The sequence below is a fragment of the Silene latifolia genome, chromosome 5 (genome assembly GCF_048544455.1).
Source record: "Silene latifolia isolate original U9 population chromosome 5, ASM4854445v1, whole genome shotgun sequence".
Lineage (NCBI taxonomy): Eukaryota > Viridiplantae > Streptophyta > Magnoliopsida > Caryophyllales > Caryophyllaceae > Silene > Silene latifolia.
This window is the reverse complement of record NC_133530.1, coordinates 84,704,399-84,727,617: the sequence shown is the minus strand read 5'-3', so window position 1 is coordinate 84,727,617 and position 23,219 is coordinate 84,704,399. Positions and strand designations below refer to the sequence as shown.

Genomic DNA, 23,219 nt, shown 5'->3' with positions numbered 1-23,219 from the left:
ATTGACCTGACCCAAACCGTACCACGCCTTATTCCCAATTGTTTGTTGATTCTGTTACTCTCCCGAGTCCCGACATTGTAGATGTAACAAACTTTGGCCTGATACTGTTTGCAATCAATTTCAAGCCCAATGTTTCATATGACTGATATGTGAGTCCCGGTTCCTGTTACTATGTCTATTCATCTGCTATAAGTATACTTCGAATTAAACAGAAACATTTTTCATTAGGTTCATGATTTAATATTTTATATTTTAGGAGGTATTCAAAGTCAAAGTCCGAGTTCGAGTTGTGACGTCAAAAGAAATTGGACCATCTTAGTTGGGTATTAGTTAAATTAACGTGACTCTCATCAAAGAATGTTTTTTAGTGGGAGACTTTGAATTAATTCTCAACATTTTTCCTGACAGCGAAATAGAACAAAGAAAGAAGGGAAGGCAATGGCTAATTATTCTTCATAGTATCAAATGTCAATTTTTCGTCGAAAAATCCGTGTCAATCTTCTCTCTTTTGCATTATAAGCAATCTTCAAATTCCTAAGGTACTAACATGAATTCAGGTATGTTAGCAAAGTTCATTTTTCGTACGGGTCAAACTAAATCAAATAGTAAGAATAGCAAGGTAGTGAAGAAGTTCAAGTCCAAGGAGGAGTATTTTATCGAAAATGGCGGTATCTTGTTGGAAAAACAGATTGCTTTGAGCCAAGGCAAGGACATGGGAGCAGGACAGGTTAAAATTTTATCCGAGGATGAAATCGCGAAGGCTACAAACAACTATGATCCTGATCTCATTGTTTGTAACTTTCGCGGTGTAACTGTCTACAAGGGCATATTTGATGATAAGGTGGTAGCAGTCAGAACCCCTCAAAAACTCGAACCAAATCCCAAACTTGTCGATTTGTTATTGACTGATGTGTCGATAGGAATGGTGATATGTCATAACAATATGGTTAAGGTCTATGGGTGTTGTCTTGAGACTTGTGTACCAATGATGGTGTGTGAATTCTATCCAAATAACGACCTTTACCGATATTTACATGGGAATATGGCACTTCGAAAGCTATTGAATTGGAAAAGTCGGTTGAGGGCAGCAACTGATATTGCCTATGCATTGTCTTGTATGCATAATGCCTTGTCAAAGCCAGTGGTTCATAGGGATGTTATGTCAATTGGGATATTACTCGATGAGTCATACCATGCGAAGCTAGCTAACTTTGGCCACTCGGTGGTGATTACTCCCGGGAAGAAGGATCAAAGATGGCCGGTTCATGGGACTCCGGGATACATTGACCCAGAATACATTAAAACTGAAGAGGTTACAGAGAAATGTGATGTCTACAGCTTTGGAGTTTTGATGTTGGAATTATTAACTTCGAGGGATCCCGTTGAAATGGCCCAGTGTGGGAATGATCTTGTCGATGAGTTTGTTTCGGATGTGAGCAAACACGGTCTTAAGGCCATGATAGACATGATTCTCATTGAGGAAGTTAATATCGATGAGATTCAATGGTTTACACGACTTGCCTTGAAATGTGTGGCGAAAAAAGGGGAGGAACGACCGAGCATGATCGGCGTTGTTGAAGAGCTATGGTTGATCCAAGATCAGGTGAATCACAAAAATGAAAGTAAAGCCTAACTACAAAACTCTATCATACCGGCGTTATAATTTCGTCTCCTATTTATCCATTTATCAAAGCATTAGTCCAAAGTAGTCAAACATGTACACCATTTATCAAAGCATTACATTATTGACTAATTCATATCTCCTGTATTATTTTTTAATATGTGTTGGGACTGCCGCCTCCACCATTCCGTCACATTAGTATGATATTGTCCGCTTTGGGCCACGCCTGCACGGTTTTGTTTTTGGGCTCTTTCCCAAAAAGCCTCATACTAATTGATTGGTGGGTCTCTTATAAACTAGGCATGACTCCTCTTTTTTTCCAATGTGGGACTTGGATGCTACTCCAACACTATGATACTCCCTCCGTCCCGGTAATTTGTTTACCTATTTCATTTATGTGTGTCTCATTCATTTGTTTACGTTTCTATATTAGGAACATTTTTAAAGGGTAATTTGATCATCCACATAAGCTATTGTCGACTTATCAATCAACAACACTCGTAAATGGTACCGTCCCCTCTCCTTGGTCTTTGTGCCAAAATCAAAGCTAACAAAATAACCGGGACGAACACACACAAAGAAGTACGAGTAATAGCATAGCGCGAAAATTGGACTCCAGGGAGAAGTATAGCATATCTAAAAAATTGAGCATTTCGCGCAAACTTTCAAAATCTTTGCCAGGACCTGAAACAAAAATTTCAGAGTCTACCACTGTACATTACCGAATGTGAGTCCGGTTCCAGTTAATATTTCTATTCATCTCTCAAAATCTTGCTCAAACAATCAATGTTAAATACTTTGTATTAAACAGAAACACTTTCCATTAGGTTCATGATTGATTTAGGAGGTATTCAAAGTCAAAGTCCGAGTTCAAGTCACATCAAAAACAGCTGGACAATCTTAGTTGGGTAATTAAATCAATGTGACATAGCCAAAACAAATAAAGAAGCGAAATTGTCTTCATATACATTGTATCAAATGTCAAATTTTCGTCGAAAAACTCTTTATCAATCTTCTCTCTTTTAATTTGCAGTATAAGCAATCTTTCTGTTTAAGCTAGTAACCTGAATTAATTTGGGTTTGGTAGCAAAGTTACTTTTTCTTATGGGTCAAACTAAATCAATTAGTAAGAATGGCAAGGCAGTGCAGAAGTTCAAATCCAAAGACGAGTATTTTATCGAAAATGGCGGTATCTTGTTGGAAAAACAGATTGCTTTGAGCCAAGGCAAGGACATAGGAGTAGGACAGCTGAAAATTTTGTCCAGGAGCGAAATCGAGAAGGCTACAAACAACTATGATCCAAATCTAATTGTTGGTAGTTTTCGCGGTGGAACTGTCTACAAGAGCGTACTTGATGACAAAGTGGTCGCAATACAAACCCCTTCAAAACCCGGCCCAAATCCCGAACTTGTTAATTTGTTCTTGACTGATGTGTCCATTGGAATGGTGATATGTCATAACAATATGGTTAAGATTTATGGTTGTTGTCTTGAGACTTGTGTACCAATGATAGTATATGAATTCTATCCAAATAACGACCTTTACTGTTATTTACATGGGGACATGGCACTTCAGAAGCTGTTGAATTGGCGAGGTCGTTTGAGGGTAGCAATTGATATTGCCTATGCACTGTCTTGTATGCATAATGCCTTATCAAAGCCAGTGGTTCATAGGGATGTTATGTCAATTGGGATATTACTCGATGAGTCGTACCATGCGAAGCTAGCCAATTTTGGCCACTCGGTTGTGATTACTCCTGGGAAGAAGGATCAAAGATGGCCGGTTCATGGGACTCCGGGATACATTGACCCGGAATACATTGAAACTCAGGAAGTTACAGAGAAATGCGATGTCTATAGCTTTGGAGTTTTGATGTTGGAGTTATTAACTTCGAGGGATCCTGTTGAAATGGCTAAGTGTGGGAATGATCTGGTAGATGAATTTGTTTCGGATGTGAGGAAAATTGGTTTTAAGGACATGATCGACACGATCATCATCGAAGAAGGTAATATCGATGAGATCCATTGGTTTACCCAACTTGCCTTGAAATGTGTGGCAAAGAAGGGCGAAGAGCGTCCAAGTATGATCGATGTCGTTGAAGAGCTTTGGCTAATACAAGATCGAGTGAACCACTCAGGGCCGGCCCATAGTGGTGTTTGATGGGTCAAGTGACAAGGGCCCAAGTCTAGAAAGGGCCCATGAAAGCGGAATTAGAAGTCCGCTATTTAGGCTATAACTCGAGGTCTTTGTCAAATAAGTTTTATTACACATAAAAACCAAAATAAGGGAAGTAGTCCAGTGGTTATGCATGATGCATCTTACCAAATTATAAGAGATCTTGTGTTTTATTCCTCATAGCTACTTTTTCTTCAAATTTAAAATCATTTAAATTTTTTAAAGTTCAAAAATTGGGATTTTTATTTTTAAGTTTCCTTCAAAAAATTTTGCGCGTCTGTTATTTAGTTTATTAAAATTGTATTAGTACTTGTATTTTTATAATCGGGGCCCCATTTTAACATTTCGTCTAGGGCCTCACAATGTTCAGGACCGGCCCTATGAACCACAGTATTTCATTATGATGATTATTAGATCAGACTACGAAAACTTTGACTCTCTTTGGTGTGTCGAGCTACCCGACTTTTTAATACCCGTGTTATAAAATCGTCTTTTATTTATCCAAATACATTATCATTGTCCATTTCTTCTGATAACAAGTGATAAAGACAATTAATCATGCCTTAACTTTAGACTGTGCCAAGTTGTCAAACATGTACAACTCTCTGATCAAAGCATTACATTATTGACTCATTCATGTCCACATACTACCAAATTTTGCATTATTTCTGATTATGATATATATTATCAGTTTGAATACATGACTTTGGCAAAAAAAAAAAAAAAAAATATCTCACTTGCATAACTCAATAATGATGGGTCAAACACAAACAAAGAAGTATAGCTTAGCTCAAAAATTGGACTCCAGGGAGGAGTATTTCATTGAAAATGGATGCATTTTCCTTGAAAAACAGATTGCTCTTAGCAGAGGCCAAAACCCAGGATCGACGCAGCTGAAAATACTGTCAGTCGGTGAAATCGAGAAAGCTACAAACAACTACGATCCCAAACTAGTTCTCGGTAGCATACAATCCACTGTGTTTAAGGGAGTCATAGATGATCAAGTTGTAGCTGTCAAAGTCCCTATAGATTTTCACCTGAGTCGCCACCTCATTGATCTCTACTTAACCGAAGCAGCGACAGCAATGGTCATGAATCATGAAAATTTAGTTAAGATCTATGTATAAGATATGAGATTGAAGGTTTGAATGAATGTGTATTTACTGTGAAAGGAATACAAGTATTTATAGGGAGGTGTTAGCTAGGTTACAAAGATTACATACTTGGGGAATAAGCTAACTATATTTACATAGGAGAATAATATCTAATATATTGACTAAGTCTAATTATTATTGTTAATACGCCCCCGCAAGATGGACGACGGAGAAAGAAGACCAATCTTGTCTCGTAGAAGAAGGAAGCGTTGCTTGTGCAGAGGTTTAGTAAGAGCGTCAGCTAGTTGATCGGTACTTGCAATGTGCTGAATTCGAATAGAGCCTTGATGAAGCTGCTCACGAACAAAGTGAAAAGATAAGGCCATGTGCTTCATCCGGGAGTGAAAGACTGGATTTTTCGCATACATGGTAGCTGACAAGTTGTCACAGTAAATGGCTGGCGGTTTTGTGACATGAAAGTGAAGCTCAGTGAGTAGATTTCGAAGCCAGAGTAACTCAGTTGTGGCGGAAGCGACTGCTCGAAATTCGGCCTCAGTAGTTGATAGGGATAAACCACGTTGCTTTTTGGAGGACCATGTTATAGGATTGCGACCAAGATAGAGAATATATCCAGTAGTTGAAATGTAATTATCTTTGTCTCCGGCAAAGTCAGCATCACAGAAGGCATGGAGACAGAGCGGGTTTTTGGAGTATAGTTGTATGCCATGGTGTTGAGTTCCTTGAAGGTAACGGAGTAGACGCTTGAGAGCAGACCAGTGAGTAGTGGTGGGATGATGGAGAAATTGAGCTAGCCGATTGATAGTAAAGGCAACGTCAGGTCGGGTAAGAGATAAATATTGTAAACTTCCAACGATGGCGCGGTAGTCGGAGTGATCGTGAATTGGTTTATTATCTTCCCGAGTAAGGTGTGTGTCAGGCGACATAGGGGTAGTAATTGGTTTTGCATTGTCCATGTTGTATTTTGTTAATAAATCATGTACATATTTGGATTGATTTAAATGAAGACCATTAGGATTTGGTGTGACTTCAATACCAAGGAAGTAAGAAAGCGGTCCAAGATCTTTTAGGGAGAATCGTTTGGATAGGTTGTCAATAAGGTTTTGTAAATGAGCTTGGTTAGGACCAGTAATAATAATGTCATCGACATAAACGAGCATAAACATGCGAGTTGTATTGGTTGTGTAAATGAATAAAGAAGAATCGGAAATTGATTGTTTAAATCCAAATTGAACGAGAAAGGTTTTGAGCTCCGTGTACCAGGCTCGAGGAGCTTGTTTGAGACCGTAAATGGCTTTGTTTAGTTTGCACACAAAATCTGGTTTAGAGGTGTCAACAAAGCCTTGTGGTTGACTCATAAAGACATTGTCATTTAAAGTCCTCTGAAGAAAGGCGTTATTTACATCAAGTTGGCGTAAAGTCCAGGAGTTGCTAACAGCTAGAGATAAAATGAGGCGAACGGTGGTGGGTTTGACTACAGGACTGAAGGTTTCTGTGTAGTCAATGCCGGGTCGTTGATGAAATCCTTTGGCGACCAAGCGAGCTTTGTGTTGTTTTAGAGAGCCATCGGGGTTATATTTAATTCGATAGACCCATTTGCAACCAATGACATTTTGAGATGGATGACGCGGGACTAGAGTCCATGTTTGATTTTTCTCGAGAGCATGAAATTCTTCTTGCATTGCGGTTCTCCATGGAGGTACTATGAGAGCTTGCTTGACGGTTTTGGGAAGAGCGTTGGGTGATGCGGAGGTATGAGCGAGATGGGCATACTTGGAGGTGGTTTGTATGTACTTGGGATTAGGTTTCCTAATGTTGTTGTCTAGGCGAGTGACAACAGTTATTTTTGGAGGAGGGGGTGGTGGAGGTGGAGGAGGGGTTGGTGTGGTAGCGGTAGGGGTGTGTGTGGTGGCAGGAGAGGGTGTGACGGGTTGGGAGGTAGAGGCAAGGGTTTGTGGGGTGGCAGGAGAGGGTGTGATGGGTTCGGGTGCAGGGCGTGTAGGACTGGCAGAGGAGACGGGTGGGATGGGAGGAGGTCGACGATGATAGACTTGGGTGATGGGAGGGCGTGGCCGAGTGTCAGGTGGAGAGGTGGGGGTTGACACGGGTGGTGGTTGAGGTGGTATAATGGGTATAATGAGCGAGCACCAATCGTTTGGATTGGTGTTGGTATTAGTAGGTGGGTCAGACGCAAGTAATTTGGTGTAAGGGTAATCATCTTCAACAAATTTTACATGTCTCGATGTATAAATACGATTGGTTTTTGGTTCAAAACAGTGGAATGCACTCTGAGTAGAGGAGTAGCCTACGAAAATGCAAGGAGTCGATCTATATTCGAGTTTATGTCGTGTATAAGGTCGAAGCCAAGGATAGCATACGGTGTCGATGACGGGTTTAAAGGTTTTATAGTCTAAACCTTTAAGAACTTTGGAAATAATGTCTTCGGGGTCGATTATCTTACCCATCAATGCGAGTTGGTCAATACATGATTTCATGGTGTTCATGTATTCGGTTATCGATTGGTTAGAGGTTTTGACAATCGAGTCTAAGCGGTCTTTTAATTGCATAATATGCGCACGCGAAGGGTTTGCGTAGGTTTGCGCTAGAATATCCCATGCTTCTTTAGAGGTTTTAGCACGGATTATGAGGGCTTGGACGGTTGACGATAGAGTACCCATAAGAGCCCCTAGAATCAACCCATCTTGTTTAAGCCATGAAAGATAGGAGGGGTTGGTTTTCTCGGTTTTGTCATCACCGACTATTGTTGGTGATGGAGCGGGGTTGGTCCCATCTAGGAACCCGAGCAAACTAAAACCAAAGAAAATATTGGTGAGTTGAAAGAACCATGTGGTGTAGTTTGTGGGTGTCAATTTGACGCAATGAGTGAGGTTTGGTGAGACGAGAGGCTCGTTGGCATCGTGAGGGTTGCGGACGGTGGTGTCGTGGTGGGTGTTTGTCATGGTCGAGGATGAGGGGTTGAGGATGATTTGTGTTTGGCGTTTGAAGGTGGAGTGACGGCGAGGTTTGAGAAAATTTTTGGCGGATCGATGTGAGCTCTGATACCATATAAGATATGAGATTGAAGGTTTGAATGAATGTGTATTTACTGTGAAAGGAATACAAGTATTTATAGGGAGGTGTTAGCTAGGTTACAAAGATTACATACTTGGGGAATAAGCTAACTATATTTACATAGGAGAATAATATCTAATATATTGACTAAGTCTAATTATTATTGTTAATACTATGGTGGTTGTCTTGAAACTTGTATTCCGATAATGGTGTACGAGTATTTGCCTAATGGAAGCCTCTTTAAACATCTATACTCAAATACCAATCGTATAAAATGGTCTGATTGATTAAGGGTCGCAACTGGTACTGCGTATGCTTTATCGTATATGCATAATGCTCTTTCGAGGCCAGTGGTGCACAGGGATGTTCAATCATTCAGTATACTTCTCGATCAGTCGTTTCAAGCAAAGTTATCGAATTTTGGGTATTCGGTGACTCTTACACCCGGGGAGACAAATGAAATTGGGCCGGCTCTAGGAAGTCCAGGATATATTGATCCTGAGTATGTTGAAACTGAGCAGGTTACAGAGAAGTGTGACGTTTATAGTTTCGGGGTTTTGTTATTGGAGCTGTTGACGGGAAAACATCCTATTACGATGGCTAGACATGGTACCGACTTGGTTGAGGTCTTTGTTTCAACTGTTGAAGAAAATGGGATGATGGGGATGATAGATAGCGAAGTGTTGGAACAAGCGCTGGAAGATGAGATCCGACAGGTTGCAGGACTTGCATTGAAATGTGTCGCAAAGAAAGGGGATGAACGACCGACGATGATCAATGTCGTTCAATTGCTTTGGCAGATACAAGAAAAATACAGGAGCAAAGGCAAAGTAGAGTTAGATAGGTGAAATCTAAGCTTCAGTATTGTTAATGTGATCTGTGAAAGGCAAGTAGGCAACACAATAGCTGAGTATTATTATCAGATCTCAAATTATATTTGCGTGTTCAAGCTATGTTACTCAGACTCGTCTACGTCTTTGGTGAAGTTTCATTTTTGATATACGGAGTAACATTTTAACATCGTATGTTGGTGTCCTTCATTTGTTCTCACTGAAGTCTGAACAACAAACTTATGCATAAAAAAAACTGTACCAAGTGCAAAATGCTGACAGGAAAGAATAATCAACTATAAAGACTCGTTGCAAATGTTGAAGATATTATTCCGTCCAATCACACAGCTAACTCTTCCCTATAATCATGCATATAATATTGTACATATTATCTACTTTTCCTTATTTATCTATAATCTTAGTATTAGTCAAATGTAGTTATTTTGTTACCTTGCTTAGCTCCACAATTAGTGGGATTTATATCTTATTCACATTGTAATTATCATTATAAATAGCCTTGTAAAATACTCTTATAATCATTCAATAAAAACCAATCTTCTTCTTTACATGGTATCAGCTTCTATATCGATCCTAAACCTCGTCTTCCTTGTTGTTGTACTCGGCACCATACCCATGGCCAACCAATCAAACGCCCTTATTCCCAATACCGACGAACCCACAAAACCCTTCCTCTCTGTCGCCTTTCCTAATTGGACCCGTCTCACCAAAAACAATTATCGTTCATGGCGGTTCCAAATCATACGGTTCCTTCAAGGTCTTGGCCTCTTTGCCTTCCTTGATGGATCCACCCCACCACCACCTCAAACCATCACGCCAGAACCCACCACCACGAAGCCTAACCCTGAACCCATTCCCAATCCCGCCTACAATACATGGTTCCGACAAGATAATCTTATTCTCGGAGCCATTGCAGGCACACTTCACGATGATATCGCTCCCATAATTCTCGATGCCAACACCTCTCGAGAAGCATGGACTCTCCTTGAAACCACCTATGCAAATCCTTCAAGGGTTCACATCCTTCAATTGAAGGATCGTTTCCGCAACATTACCCATGGAGTCAAGTCCGTTTCCGACTACCTTTTATCTATCAAGTCATGCGCAGCCCAACTTGCCCAACTCGGAAAACCAGTTGATTCCGAGGACATAACCCAACAAATCCTCAATGGCCTAGACCAAACCCTTTAGAAACCCGTCATTGATTCTGTTCGAGCCCGTGATACACCAATCACCTTTGAAGCCTTACACGAGAGGTTAATCCAACACGAACTTCTCGTCAAAAACCAAACAACCACCACACCCTTCACTCCTTCGGCTCACGCTGCCACTACACGACCTTACTATCAACAACCTCGCCATCACCAATCTCAATATCAATCTCGAACCCCAACCCACCAAGCACAACAACCTCGCTTTCCTGCCCAAAACCAAACTCCTACCCAAGACAACAAACCTTTCCTTGGCCGTTGTCAGTACTGTCGAAGTAAAGGGCATGTCATCAGTGACTGCTCTGATTTTCGACGGGCTTACCCAATGGTCATATTCCCACCACCACTGACCAAACAACCTCGACCCCATGCTCACACGGCTACTGTACCACCCTCCTCCTCCTCTTCCTTTCTCATCGACAGTGGTGCCTCTCACCATGTCGTCGATGACCTCACCAATCTCTCGCTCCATGCACCATATGACGGAGCTGATGACCTTATTATAGGGGACGGTTCTTCTCTGCCAATCACCCACCATGGTTCTTTCTCTTATAATAATCTTTTATTTAAAAATGTTTTAGTCGTTCCTACCATTTTCCGTAAATTGTTTTCCGTTTCACAATTTTGTAAAGATAATAACGCGGTTGCCTTATTCTCACCCGGTTCTTTTTGTTTTAAGGCACTAGCGACGGGAACCATCCTACTCCAGGGCCGATTCCATAATGGCACCTACGAATGGCAACCACAACCTCGAGCCTATGCCGTCACCTCCACCGCTTGGCACCATCGACTTGGGCACCCATCAACTGCCACGCTCAAGCTTTTAAATTCCAATTTTAATTGTCGCATTTCCGAATTCACTCATTGTACGACATGCCTTATGAATAAAAGTCACAAATTACCTTTCTCCGTCTCCACAATTCAATCTCACGCCCCTCTTGATGTCGTGTTTTATGACGTTTGGACGGCACCTCTCTTATCTCATGATAATTTTAAATATTACATAATATTTGTTGATCACTTCAGTCATTATTTTTGGATTTATCCGCTTAAAAACAAATCCGACACTCACATCACCTTTCATCGTTTCAAAGCCATTGTTGAAATTTTTTTTAACAAACCAATTCGCCAATTTTATTCGGACAATGGCGGGGAATATAAGAAATTAACTCCCGACCTCCTCAATGATGGTATTACTCATCTAACCTCTCCACCTCACACACCCGAGCATAATGGGTTTGCGGAGCGCCGTCACAGACACATTGTCGAAACCGGGTTAGCTCTCCTCACTCAAGCTCAATTACCCACCACCTTTTGGCCTTATGCCTTCTCCACTGCCTCTTACCTCATAAATAGGCTTCCTACTCCCACCCTCAACAACAAGTCACCTTACGAAATCCTTCACAAACAACCGCCTCTCAAACACCTTGTATCTTCGTAGGTTACTCTACAAAACAAAGTGCATATCATTGTTATGATCCGTCTCTCAAAAAGCTTTACACATCTCGACATGTTCGTTTCGTCGAAACCGAATTCCCATACCCCTCCCTATCAAACACGGCCATCAAACCCACCCCCACCCCTGATCGTTGGTGCACACTTGCCCTACCCCTCCTCGATGCCTCCCTACCTCCCATCGAACCCTCTCCAACCCCAGCCACTGACCCCATCACTCCTCCCACCTCTCCTCGTTCTCCCACCTCACCTCCCTCCACATCCACTGCCCCTATCGACACACCTGTTTCGACCCCTGTCCAAACACCTCCTATTGCCGCAACCTCACCTCCCACACCTCCACCACCCCCTCCACCACTCTCCCACCGCCATGGAACTCGCCTATCCCACAACATCATTAAACCCAACCCCAAATATGCAAAGACAGTCGTCTCAACTACCACACATGTCACCCCTACTACTACCAAACAAGCTCTCATCGACCCTCGTTGGCGTGCTGCCATGATCGATGAATACCAAGCCTTGCTCAAAAACCAAACCTGGGTTCTCGTTCCTCGATCTCAAGCACAAAATTTGATTGGTAGCAAGTGGGTATTTCGCGTCAACTACAACACTGATGGAAGTCTTAAACAATATAAGGCCCGTCTCGTAGCTAAAGGCTTTCACCAAAGGCCGGGTATTGACTACTCGGAGACCTTTAGTCCCGTTATAAAACCAACCACCATCCGTCTGATACTCACCATAGCTGTTACACGAGGATGGCATCTTCACCAAATCGACATTAACAACGCGTTTCTTCAAGGTACACTTACTGACACCGTCTTTATGTCACAACTCGCAGGTTTTATTGACACGGACAAACCGGACCATGTATGCAAATTACAAAAAGCCATTTATGGCCTCAAACAAGCACCGAGAGCATGGTATACTGAACTCAAAACTTATCTCATTCAGTTCGGGTTCACCAATTCCATCTCGGACCCTTCATTATTTATTCTTAATTCACCACAAATTAAATTATTTGTTTTAGTTTATGTAGACGACATAATCGTCACTGGACCAAATCAATTCGATCAAAACCATATTACCCAATTTATCACTCAAATATCGACCAAATTTTTGTTAAAAGACCTTGGCCCTCTATCCTATTTTCTCGGCATTGAGGTAACCCCCACAAATTCTGGCCTTCACCTAAACCAAACAAAATATTTGTCTGACCTTCTTCACAAATATAACCTCCAAGACTGCAACCCAGCTACAACCCCAATGCTTCCGCACCCACCACTGATAACCGACTCCAAAACCCCCACTGTCAATGAAAGTGATTATCGCGCAATCATTGGTAGTCTCCAATACCTCTCTCTAACCCGCCCTGATATATCCTTTCCCGTCAACAAACTCGCACAATTTCTTACTCACCCAACTGCCCTACACTGGACTGCCCTCAAACGACTACTTCGATATCTTCGTGGCATGCTTCACATGGGGATTCACCTTTCCAAATCCTCTCCACTCTCATTACATGCCTTTTGCGATGCCGACTTAGGTGGCGATAATTCTGACTATATATCCACATCCGGCTACATAGTTTATCTCGGCTCAAACCCCATTTGTTGGTCATCACGCAAACAACGAGCTGTGTCTCGTTCATCAACCGAAGCCGAATTTTGAGCTGTGGCCGATGCAACCGCTGAATTACTTTGGCTACTGTCTCTTCTACTTGAGCTTGGAATTACAGTTCCTCACTCTCCTTCCATCTATTGTGACAACCTTAGTGCCACCAACTACTCCGCGAACCCCGTGTTTCACTCTAAAATGAAGCATCTTGCGCTATCCTTTCACTTCGTCAAAGAGCAAGTCCGTCTTGGCAAAATTCGTGTTCAACATATCAATGGTGATGATCAGCTTGCAGATACACTCACTAAGCAGCTCCATAAGGCCCGTTTTCTTAAATTATCTCACAAGATTGGCCTTCGCTCTCGCCCGTCCATCTTGAAGGGGAATGTTGAAGATATTATTCCGTCCAAATCACACAGCTAACTCTTCCCTATAATCATGCATATAATATTGCACATATTATCTACTTTTCCTTATTTATCTATAATCTTAGTATTAGTCAAATGTAGTTATTTTGTTACCTTGCTTAGCTCTACAATTAGTGGGATTTATATCTTATTCACATTGTAATTATCATTATAAATAGCCTTGTAAAGCTATATAGAACTCTCTCAAACAATGCATCTTTTTTTCTCTCTAGTTTAAAGTGAGATTCGAACCCGTGACCTTTTGGTCACACCGACACTGATACCATCTCAACCAAAAACTTAAATTGATGTTGGAGTCCCATAATCGATTTTGTATTCTAACAGTTCCGATGTTATCGCTTGTGACAAAGTTCGTCTTATTCTTTGGAATGGCTCCATTTAATTATACTCCGTCTATTTTTATGGATCACAAATGATGGTGACATTATGTCAACGTTCCTAAAGCAAGTCCAATCTTAGTTGGTACTCCAATTAGTCAAACATGTACAACTTGTTATAACACTCGTTTTTTTTACTTATTATAAAACTTTGAATTAGTCAAACATGTGAAAGGCAAGTAGGCAAACTTGTTTATTATATGCACTTTTAATTGACAAAAAACCAAACTCACATTCATACCATACTGATGGGTCAAACACAAACAAAAAAGTGTATCACAGAGCCAAAATTTTACTCCAATGAGAAACATTTCATTGACAATGGAAGCATTTTGCTTGAGAAACAGATTGCTCTGAGCAGAGGCCAAAATACAGGATCGACCCAGCTGAAAATACTGTCAGTCGACGAAATTGAGAAAGCTACAAACAACTACGATCCCAATCTAGTTGTCGGTAGAATCCAGTCCACTGTCTTTAAAGGAGTAATAGATGACCAAGTTGTAGCTGTCAAAGTACCTAGAGATTTTCATCTGAATCACCACCTCATTGAACTATACTTGACTGAAGCCGCGACATCAATGGTTATGAATCATGAAAATTTGGTTAAGATCTATGGTGGTTGTCTTGAAACTTTTATACCCATAATGGTGTACGAGTACTTGCCTAATGGAAGCCTTGTTCAACATCTACATTCGGGCAGGAATCGTTTGAAATGGTCTGATCGATTAACAGTCGCAACTGATATCGCTTATGGTTTATCTTATATGCATAATGCTATGTCAAGACCAATGGTGCACAGGAATGTTCAATCATTCAGTATACTTCTGGATCAGTCATTTCGCGCAAAGTTATCCAATTTTGGGTACGCAGTGACTCTTACTCCCGGGGAGACGGCTCAAAAATGGCCTGTTCTTGGATCTCCGGGTTGTATTGATCCAGAGTACATTGAAACTGAGCAAGTGACAGAGAAATGTGATGTTTATAGTTTCGGGGTTTTGTTATTGGAGTTGTTAACAGGAAAGCAACCTATTATGATGGCTAGATACAACAATGACTTGGTTGATATTTTTGTTTCTTCTGTGGAAGATAATGAAATGATGGATATGATTGATAGCGAATTGCTGGAACAAGCTAGTGACTATGAGATCCGACAGGTTGCAGGACTTGCATTGAAATGTGTCGCAAAGAAAGGGGATGAACGACCGACTATGATTAATGTGGTTCAAGAGCTTTGGCAAATGCAAGATCAAGACAAGAACAAAAGCTGAAACATATTACACAGCAAAAGCTACTGTAAAATTTATGATTATTTGTGAAAAAACAATTGTGTTCGGTGTTAAAATGAAGCGTTTAAATGCATTGACAACATAGTTGAATATTGTTACATACTTTCGCCTTCAATTTCCAACTCCCAAGTTATCAGTGCATTAAGGCAAAAGACAGTTAATTGAACTTACAGACTGAAACTATATAATTACATGTAGGAAACAGAGTAAAACCACGTACGCCGTATCATTGCCTCCTGAAAAATGTTTCCATAGAGTGATCCTGAATTTGAGAAGCGGTGGACCAGTTCGAAGGCAAAGAGTAATCTTCATCTGTATATGGCCGCAAAAGGCTTTCGCTTGGACTAAATGTTATGTCCCTTGATGTTTGCTCATTGACCTCTGGAGTTTTCTTCTGATTCGAGGCAAGAAGATGGTGTTGCTGACTAATCATCTCCAACTCTACAAAGACTTCTCTCATAGTCGGCCTATTTTTCCCATCCATGTTTAGCGATCTTTTAGCGAGGTTTGCAACAGCAAGAATAGCTTCTTGGCTGCCCTCTTTAGCTACTCGAGTAGCCAAGATATCGTCCAAGTTGAAGTTTTCCATAGCCGATAGAAACCATGAAGCTAGACTTTTCCCATCATATGCTTGACTTGGAAGAATGGCTCTGAGTCCGGTCAAAAGCTCTACAAGGACTACTCCAAAACCGTAGACATCACTTTTATCTGTAAATTGGTGTGAACGGAAATATTCAGGATCCAGATAGCCAAATGTGCCCTGAACACGAGTAGTTAAATGTGTTTGATCAACAGCAATCGATCTTGAGGTCCCAAAATCAGACAACTTTGCTCGATACTTGGCATCCAGAAGTATATTGGAGGTTTTGATATCTCTATGAAAGATAGGATTCGAGGAAGACGAGTGTAAGTAATTAAGTGCTCCTGCCACGTCTATAGCGATTTGCAAACGCATTTCCCAAGTAATTGGAAAATCTTCACTCGGATCATGGATAAGTCTCGAAAGGGTGCCATTTGGAACATATTCGTAAACCAATAGAGGGATTTCCGTCTCCAGACAACATCCTAACAGCTTGACTATATTTCTATGGTTGATTTGTGATAAAATAACTACCTCATTGATAAATTCGCCTACATGGCTATGTCCAACCTTCTTAGATTTCTTAATGGCAACAATATTTCCGTCACTCAACATACCCTTATAAACCGTACCTTGGCCACCCTGACCAAGAACTCTGTTTTCGTTGAAGTGATCAGTGGCTTTATCTAGCTCATCATTAGTAAAAATTCTTGTTCGCTCAATCATACCTTCCGTGGATGACATTTGTTGTTGCAATAACAAACCGCCATTTCTCTTAAAGTTGTTAGCTCTTTGCAAAATCTCCTTTCTTCTTTTCGCCATAACAAAAAACCAATATACTCCCAAGGAAAAAAGTACCGTTCCCAAGCCTATTCCGAGTCCTACATGTTACATAATATGCAGAGATAATTAGTTCTATTTACTTCTTTGATTACCCGTAAATAGACTGAGAAATACATAAAACACCTTACCTAAGGGCAAGGCCAATTTCAAGCTCTTAGGAAAACAACCCGTCCCATTTTTCTTTCCGTCTCCATTAAAACCACTAGGACAGTTGCATTGATAGCTTCCAGGAATGTTTGTGCAAGAATGGGAACATGGATTGCTCGGTCCTCGACACTCGTCAATATCTAGGAAGCTCAAAGTTAACATAAATTAGGTGGCAGTAGTACAAACACTTGTCTAGCTAAATAAATTGACCTGACCCGAATTGGCACCATATACATGAAATGACTCGTCCCCAACCCAAATGACCCGTTTACCATGAATTTAAGAAGTGTAGAAACTGACCTGTGCAGCCGGGACTCAGATAAGGATTACCCTCGAATCCTTGCAGACATTTACAGCGGTACCCATAAACATTCAAATCCTGCTCAAGATCAATGCAACTTGTATTCCGTTGGCATGCAAATGAAGCCACATTCTTCTGCGCTTCCTTGCAAGTAGCATTCGCAATAAACCAATCCATCACAGAAGGCAATATCTGAACCTTTTTGTCAAATCCCGGATCCTGAAGATCAATAGCACGACGAAAATCAATGCTAGACCGTTTTGCTAGAAAGGAATAACTACAATTCCCTGAGGTGACGTTTGTGCTATATACAATCTTTTCTAAGCCGGCCTGGAAGTCCTGTAATCCCTTCGGAAGGGGAGCTTCACAACACCCGATCCCAGAGCAAGAGTCATCGTATAAATCCGCTTCCTCAGTACACAAGGCAACACAACTAACCACTCTCCGGTCAGTTTTAGTGGTGGCCCTCAGCAATCCATAGTGATGGCAACCAACAACCATAAACGTGTTGGCAGTGCTCGACAATGCATAGGGTTTCCCTAGCACATGAATCTCACCCCAGTTATTTGCAGTGGTTTCCTTGCCTTCGGAGTTGCATGATCGAGCAGCTGCACTAGATGTTAGAGTCAACTCGGTCTCAGACATGTCGAGAATAGCCGTGTTGTTATCAACATATAAGGCATAGATATGACCTCTTATGTTGGTGCAGTTGACGACATAGTCATCAGACATCGCGCAATCTCTCCCAATGCCAAACGGATATGGAATCGTAATGTTCCCACATTTCGGTTTGCATCCTGGCTTTTGCGCGTTAACAGCAGTGAACATGGTGTCGGGTTTCGAAAAGGATGCACCCACTAGACATGGGAACACCAGCAGAACCCATATCCATATCCATGTACAGGATGCCACTAAATTTTTACTCGGAAACATATTTTTGCTCTGATTACTGTGAGACAGCAGTACATAGAATGATACAATTACAACAAATATATATTGTCAAAATAATTAAAAAAAACAGAACCAAGTGTGAAATGCATATAGGACGGAATAATAAAATAAACTGATACTTAGACTAAAACTTTGGAGAAACGGTCTCTCACTAACTTATTGGAAGACTAATTTTGTTGTACCCATTTATGTACTTTTTCGTACACATGTTATCGTTGATTGTGGTTCAAAATGTTTGTTTCATTTGGTACATGTTTTCCTAATTATCGTAGCTCATTTTGTAGTGTTTGTACTCATATTATTGCTTTTTGTACCATTTTTCGATCAATTTGTAATTGTTCTTTCAATAAGTTTATTGAGAGACTGTCTCTAAGAAGATCCACTCGATTACTTAAATGTCTCAAAAGACTTGAACACCGTCCAAAAAAACAGGGGAATCTTGGTAACATTTGGTTTGTCCATTTTCCCTAGATACAACTTTATACTTAAAAAATTCATGTAAGTTAATAATTTGTGTCACAAATCATGGAGAACAAGATAACATAGTATAATATAAAGAGTTGGTAAGGTTAACAAATCAAGGAGCTTCATTAGCAAAGGATGATTGCTGATTTAGTGTATATAATTATGATGTGACAAAATAAAAATGTTATTTTTGGCCCTACTATGTATTAGCCTTGATGATTGCAGTGTGTAAATGTTGTGTTTGTCAACATAAATACACAAAGGTAACATTATTGATGCTTATGAGAGCAATATAAAATTCACTTAAGCCTTCTTCATACTCCCTCCTATTCTACATAAGTGTCCCATTGTCTATTTCCGTCTATTCACAATAATGTCCCATTGTCTATTTTTGGTAACCTTTTATACTTATTTTAATCACTTCAACCCCACAACAATACCCCACCCAACCCAAAACAATACTTATTTTAATCACTTCACTCACAATAATACCCCACAATACATTCCCTCTCTCTAATTACCTCACCCCACCACAATATTTTACATTATTTAACTCCTTTCCTTAATTCCCGTGCCATGTCCACAATGGGACTATTATCCAGAATAGGAGGGAGTATGAATTATATATTATTGATATTAACATTACCCAGTATTTTAAGGGCCTTCGCAAATTGCGGAGTAGGAGTCTAGGAGAAGTCATATGTACCAGCAACCTTAGTCCAAATATATATCAGCATGTTCAACATCATAGAGATTAGAAGTTTTTAATAACCAAAAATCAAAATTACGTCAAGAGTTCTATTAAATGGCTACTACGGAGTACTTTAAAATAAAGGAATTAACCCATAGACAATGACCTATACTATTAATTTTTTTCCAAATAAGAACCTCAACTTCAAAAGTTTAGAGATAAGGGACTCTAGTCTAACACGGTTACTTTTCACGTTAACATTGAAGTTTAAGGAAATTTTTTTAAAAAAAAATACTGAAATATATGGTATATTAAACGATTTTTTGAATTTGTTTTGTTTGTACTTTGTACAATTAAAATACAAAATTCTTTGTCATCTTTTTCTCCATCTCATTCTCTCCTTTACTATCTACTATACATATAGCAAACTCAGGTGGGAAATGAAGCACAAGTGGGCTCATCAATGGTGAAAGGGGGTGAATGTTGGCTCTTATGTGAATATGTACATCGAAATTTTCGCCAATTTTGTATAAAAATCCGATGACGAATTTTTTTGAATTTCTTTACATTTCCCCATCACTTGGGCATCATTTGGGAAGAAAATCTAAAGCTTGTTTACATTTGCTATGCTTGGTACTGATCTCTTCGCAAGACATACAATACATTTTTGCTCAAGAGCTTAATCTCCACTAACTTGTAGTTCATCAGTTAGTTTCTAATAGAGACATTATGATCTACAATTATTGCTAATTGATTTTTGGTTTCAAATAAACTTCTGCTACTAGACATTTCGATGTACACCTGATATGCGAACAGTAAAACCGCACCTCCATTGGCTCTATACATACCACAATTTCCGGGTTTCAAATTTTAATTAAATATCTGCAAATCATCGTCTACTTCGACATACCAAAGTTTCTCACAATCATCTTGCTTGCAAAATAGTGGTGGTAGAATCGTTAGACGACTTTTAATCATAGAGATAGCTTGCTAATGTTGCTACTTGCTATGCTTTCTCTATATTCCAAAATAAGAAATGGGAAACAGGAAAATAAGCCTCTTATTTTATTTTGCTGCATTTAGTTTTACACAGGCAAAGTTAACGGAAGTAGGGTAAGAGTTCCTTAACTGCAAAATTTTAAAGTACGAGTCCTTATCTGGAAAAAATAGCAAAGTTTAGGTCCTTATCATGTTGTTAACTCAAATAAAAACGAGGGCAACTAATTTAATAAGTAATTTTGCTTATCAAATCAAAGTGCTTCAGAAGCATTAATAATATTTATAAGCATGCATGAGTAGAGCTGGCAAACAATGACACGATACGAAAACACAACACGAACCCGACACGAAATTAACGGGTTTGGGTGACGCCTAATGATCCATTTATGTAAATGGGTCAATACGAACACGACACGATATTTAATTGGGTTGGGTTTGGGTTGAACTCTCTAAACACGAACCCGACACGAAAGACTTGTTTACTAAATTAATCCTAGTTTTTCTTGATCCTTCATCACATAAATATACTTAAACTTTCCCTATATGGATAAGACACGAAAACACGACACGAACCCGACACGAAATTAATGGGTTAGGGTTGAGGCTTGATGACCCATTTATGTAAGTGGGTTGACACGAACACGACACGAAATTTAATTAGGTCGGGTTTGGGTTGGAGAGTCTGTGACCCGTTTACATGTGACACGAACACGAACTCGACACGGCCTGATCTGTTTGCCAGGTCTATGCATGAGGGTTGAATGACTGTATAAAATATGTAATTGTTGGTATTGTCTTGTAATGTGAAGTGATCTATTTTGTCAAGATTAATTGCAGGAAGTCAACAAAGCCATATGTAATTTCTAATGCAATTGCCTCTAATAAATTAAAGTTGCTAATTAATTTAACACTAGTGTAGTTCCCGTGCTATAGCACGGTACTTTTTAGATTTATTTTATAAAGAGATATTATCAAATAAATTATTTGCATAAATGAAGTATACTTTTAATTTAATGTTATAATCTACTAAATATAATATTAATAAGAGATTGAAAAAAAAGTTTACTACCATAAGAAGACATTTTAAGTTAAGTTATTTTTTTACTATTAAAAATAACACAATAATTTTATACCGTTACATGCAACTAATTTATGACATTAATAGTACAATTATTAAGTTAGATGTATAATTTTATTAAAACGCGTATTTACCTTAAAATGAAAAGCAGTAAAAACTATTCCCCGCGTAGAAAAAGACAATTTACGAATTATTAAAATAAGGTTTTTTTTTTCTAATAGAAAATAAATAAGTGTTTTTACATCCTTCAAAAAATAGTCCATATTACTAAGACAAAAATTTATATAATAAATAACTGATGATTTCTTACAAAAGAGGTAACATATAAATATAATATAAATTTAAATTTATACGAAATCAAGTTCACTCATCTAGCTTATAATATGACATGTAGAGTCCAAAATTATGGGCTATTAATAACTTTTACTTTGATAGATGAGATAGAAAAAGTGGGCTACGTATAAGGTCCACAATTTACAATCCATCAAATCTGGTTGTGTTAGTAGTATCCAGAAAAATAGGCCCAATTAAGAAGAAGATTATTTAGGCGGGAAAACTAAGAGAATTTTTATTCTCTTAGTAGTAGGGGGGATTAGTAGTAGGGGGGATTTTCATATTTTGTCCAATTTTTCGGATAAGTGACGCTAACATTATTATTGCTCATGTGAACAAGTGCGCGTCTTGTTTTGGACTGAGAGAATATACATTCTTTAGTTATTTATTAGTATAGTTGTTTATAGGTCATTCCGCCCATTAGGCCCGCCCGTCTAGCCCGCTTATTACGTAGGTTTGGACAAGTATTTTTTATCCGAAAAATTAAGAGGGCGGGCCAAGCCCAACCCACCAAGTTAAATGGGCGGGTATGGACAACAAGAAAATCCCGTGGGCCGGCCCATTAGGCCCGTTTATTATTTAAATCATTTACTTTTACTCTTAAAAAAAGACATTTTCAAAGAAAATTATATCAATTTTATATGGATGTGGAACGCTAAAATAATAGGTAAACTATAACAGTTAAAATATAACGTTATATTTATACTCCCTCCTATTCTTAATAACCCTCCCCTTTCATGGAGGGCACGAGAATTAAGGGAGGGGAGTATTATATGGTAAAGTATTGTAGTGGGGTAGGAGATTGGAGAGAGGGAATGTATTGTGTGATTAAAATAAGTATTGTTGTGGGGTAAGGTGATTAAAACAAGTATTGTTGTGGGGCAAGGTGATTAAAATAAGATAAAGTATGAGTATTATGGGGTATTATTGTGGGGTGGGGTGATTAAAATAAGTATAAAAGTTTAAATAAGGAAATAGGGAGAGTTTTGTGAATAGACGAAAAAGGAAATAGGGAGAGTTATTTAGAATAGGAGGGAGTATATTGGTAGCCTTATATATTTTAATTAATAAAACATCTAAATTGAAGTTTCGTGTTACGGCACATTAGCCCATCGGCCGCCCGACTTTTGACTAAAGGGGGGGCAAGGGCAAGAATATTTGGCCCATAATTAAGGCCCGGCCCGCCCACTAAGGTCAAGGGCAACTTTTTCCTTCATAGCCCGGCCCATATCCGGTCAAGCCCGAATTTGAACAGCTCTATTTATTACCTAGGGCTTGCTTGGATTGAGGGTAAAAGGGGGGAGAATGAATAGGGGAGTGATATGTAAGGTACGTTTTCCATGCTTGGTATAACTTATAAGGGTAATTATTCACCTCCCGAATCTATTACCCTCATGAAGGGGTAATACATTACCCACCCTCACCCTGGGTAATGATTAAGGAATAAAATATCTACTCAGTAATCATTACTCATATGCCAAACCTATCTTCAAAGAACTCATTACCCAAGTAATTAACTTCCCCAGTAATTATTGCCCAGTTAAAATTTACCGGATTATTCCATGAATTCCAAGCAAACCGCAACTAAAGAATATTTACATATTTTCTATCATGGACATCGTCAAAGGT

The 23,219-nt window shown here is 39.5% G+C and overlaps 5 protein-coding genes across 5 annotated transcripts; 4 read left to right on the top strand and 1 right to left on the bottom strand.

The window, feature by feature from the left end:
- Nucleotides 1-547: 547 nt before the first annotated feature.
- Nucleotides 548-1,633, top strand: LOC141655678 (wall-associated receptor kinase 3-like). The gene has a single exon (XM_074462744.1). The coding sequence runs from the start codon at nt 548-550 to the stop codon at nt 1,631-1,633; it is 1,086 nt and encodes a 361-aa protein (XP_074318845.1).
- Nucleotides 1,634-2,725: 1,092 nt separating this feature from the next.
- On the top strand, nt 2,726-3,781 carry LOC141655676 (wall-associated receptor kinase-like 4). Its single transcript, XM_074462743.1, has one exon. The coding sequence runs from the start codon at nt 2,726-2,728 to the stop codon at nt 3,779-3,781; it is 1,056 nt and encodes a 351-aa protein (XP_074318844.1).
- Nucleotides 3,782-8,306: 4,525 nt separating this feature from the next.
- On the top strand, nt 8,307-8,828 carry LOC141655675 (wall-associated receptor kinase-like 5). The gene has a single exon (XM_074462742.1). The coding sequence runs from the start codon at nt 8,307-8,309 to the stop codon at nt 8,826-8,828; it is 522 nt and encodes a 173-aa protein (XP_074318843.1).
- Nucleotides 8,829-14,164: 5,336 nt separating this feature from the next.
- On the top strand, nt 14,165-15,184 carry LOC141655674 (wall-associated receptor kinase-like 2). Its single transcript, XM_074462741.1, has one exon. The coding sequence runs from the start codon at nt 14,165-14,167 to the stop codon at nt 15,182-15,184; it is 1,020 nt and encodes a 339-aa protein (XP_074318842.1).
- A 61-nt stretch (nt 15,185-15,245) lies between these two features.
- On the bottom strand, nt 15,246-18,006 carry LOC141655673 (wall-associated receptor kinase-like 6). Its single transcript, XM_074462740.1, has 3 exons — nt 17,073-18,006; nt 16,754-16,912; nt 15,246-16,663 (listed from the first exon to the last, which is right to left on the bottom strand). Exons 1-3 carry the CDS (start codon nt 18,004-18,006, stop codon nt 15,429-15,431), a joined length of 2,328 nt encoding a protein of 775 aa, XP_074318841.1. The 3' UTR covers nt 15,246-15,428.
- Between the last annotated feature and the right edge of the window lie 5,213 nt (nt 18,007-23,219).

Excerpts from the sequence above, each read along its gene's own strand:
- LOC141655678 (XM_074462744.1), top strand. The coding sequence starts at position 548 with ATGAATTCAGGTATGTTAGCAAAGTTCATTTTTCGTACGGGTCAAACT.
- LOC141655676 (XM_074462743.1), top strand. The coding sequence starts at position 2,726 with ATGGGTCAAACTAAATCAATTAGTAAGAATGGCAAGGCAGTGCAGAAG.
- LOC141655675 (XM_074462742.1), top strand. The coding sequence starts at position 8,307 with ATGCATAATGCTCTTTCGAGGCCAGTGGTGCACAGGGATGTTCAATCA.
- LOC141655674 (XM_074462741.1), top strand. The coding sequence starts at position 14,165 with ATGGGTCAAACACAAACAAAAAAGTGTATCACAGAGCCAAAATTTTAC.
- LOC141655673 (XM_074462740.1), bottom strand. The coding sequence starts at position 18,006 with ATGTTTCCGAGTAAAAATTTAGTGGCATCCTGTACATGGATATGGATA. Across the intron at positions 16,913-17,072 it reads TCTGAGTCCCGGCTGCACAG|ATATTGACGAGTGTCGAGGA; the intron begins GTCAGTTTCTAC and ends TGAGCTTCCTAG. Across the intron at positions 16,664-16,753 it reads GAAATTGGCCTTGCCCTTAG|GACTCGGAATAGGCTTGGGA; the intron begins GTAAGGTGTTTT and ends TGTAACATGTAG.